Source organism: Tetrahymena thermophila (genome assembly GCF_000189635.1).
Source record: "Tetrahymena thermophila SB210 genomic scaffold scf_8254885, whole genome shotgun sequence".
Lineage (NCBI taxonomy): Eukaryota > Ciliophora > Oligohymenophorea > Hymenostomatida > Tetrahymenidae > Tetrahymena > Tetrahymena thermophila.
The window spans coordinates 612-1,368 of record NW_002476617.1 but is presented as its reverse complement, the minus strand read 5'-3'; the positions used below and the strand labels follow the sequence as shown (position 1 = coordinate 1,368).

Below are 757 nucleotides of genomic sequence, written 5' to 3'. Positions count from 1 at the left end.
TAAATTATGTTTTTATAATTAAAAATATCACAATCTAAAACAAATAAACTGTTTTTACCTAAGGTAAAGTGTCAAATTTGAGAGATTAATGCAATTTGCTAAAGCAGAACCTAAGCCTGATGCACCTTCATCACCAATTTAAAAAGAAGGGCTAAGCGACTCGAGTGGGCGAGTCGGAGGGTCTTAGCAGTGATATCGGGGGTTCGAATCCTATACCGCCCCCTTTATTTCGAAAAATTCCATGTAAAAATGTGAATGTTACCAGCGGTCTCCTTGGTAGGAGGGAAGGGCCAAATCTGATAGGTGGTAAAGAGGAGGCCCCATTCTGAACAGAAGATCTGGAATACAAATGGGAAGCGAGCATAATGCGTAGTCAAATCATGGAAGATTAGTAGAAATGCCATTAGGGTGTAGGTGACCCTTCCCTTCTAATATATTACCCACAATTATATATAAATAAATTGGTATACGTATAATAATAATGTATAAGTAATTATATATAGGGCCCCTATCCCGAGTGCATGTCACCATGTGCGAGTATGTATGTATGTATGTATCACCAATTTAATTTCTACTTTTTAAATATTGAAGAAAAAATATATCATTAAATAGTTAATTAGAAGGAAAAAATGAAGAAAAAAATTAGAAATAATAAGATTAATTAATTGATAATAAAGGCAACATTTGAAAATAAAATGATGAGCTAAATTAACAAAGAAAACAAGAACAAAAAAAGCATGCACAATAAAAAGAAAAA

General features: G+C 32.8%; 1 protein-coding gene across 1 annotated transcript; it reads right to left on the bottom strand. All coding sequences in view use genetic code 6, as the record gives it.

Annotated features, from left to right (window-relative positions):
• Nucleotides 1-27: 27 nt before the first annotated feature.
• TTHERM_02162690 (hypothetical protein) lies at nucleotides 28-324 on the bottom strand (the record flags this gene model as incomplete). Its single annotated transcript, XM_001028720.1, has 1 exon — nucleotides 28-324. One exon carries the CDS (start codon nucleotides 322-324, stop codon nucleotides 28-30), a length of 297 nt encoding a protein of 98 aa, XP_001028720.1.
• Nucleotides 325-757: the final 433 nt, after the last annotated feature.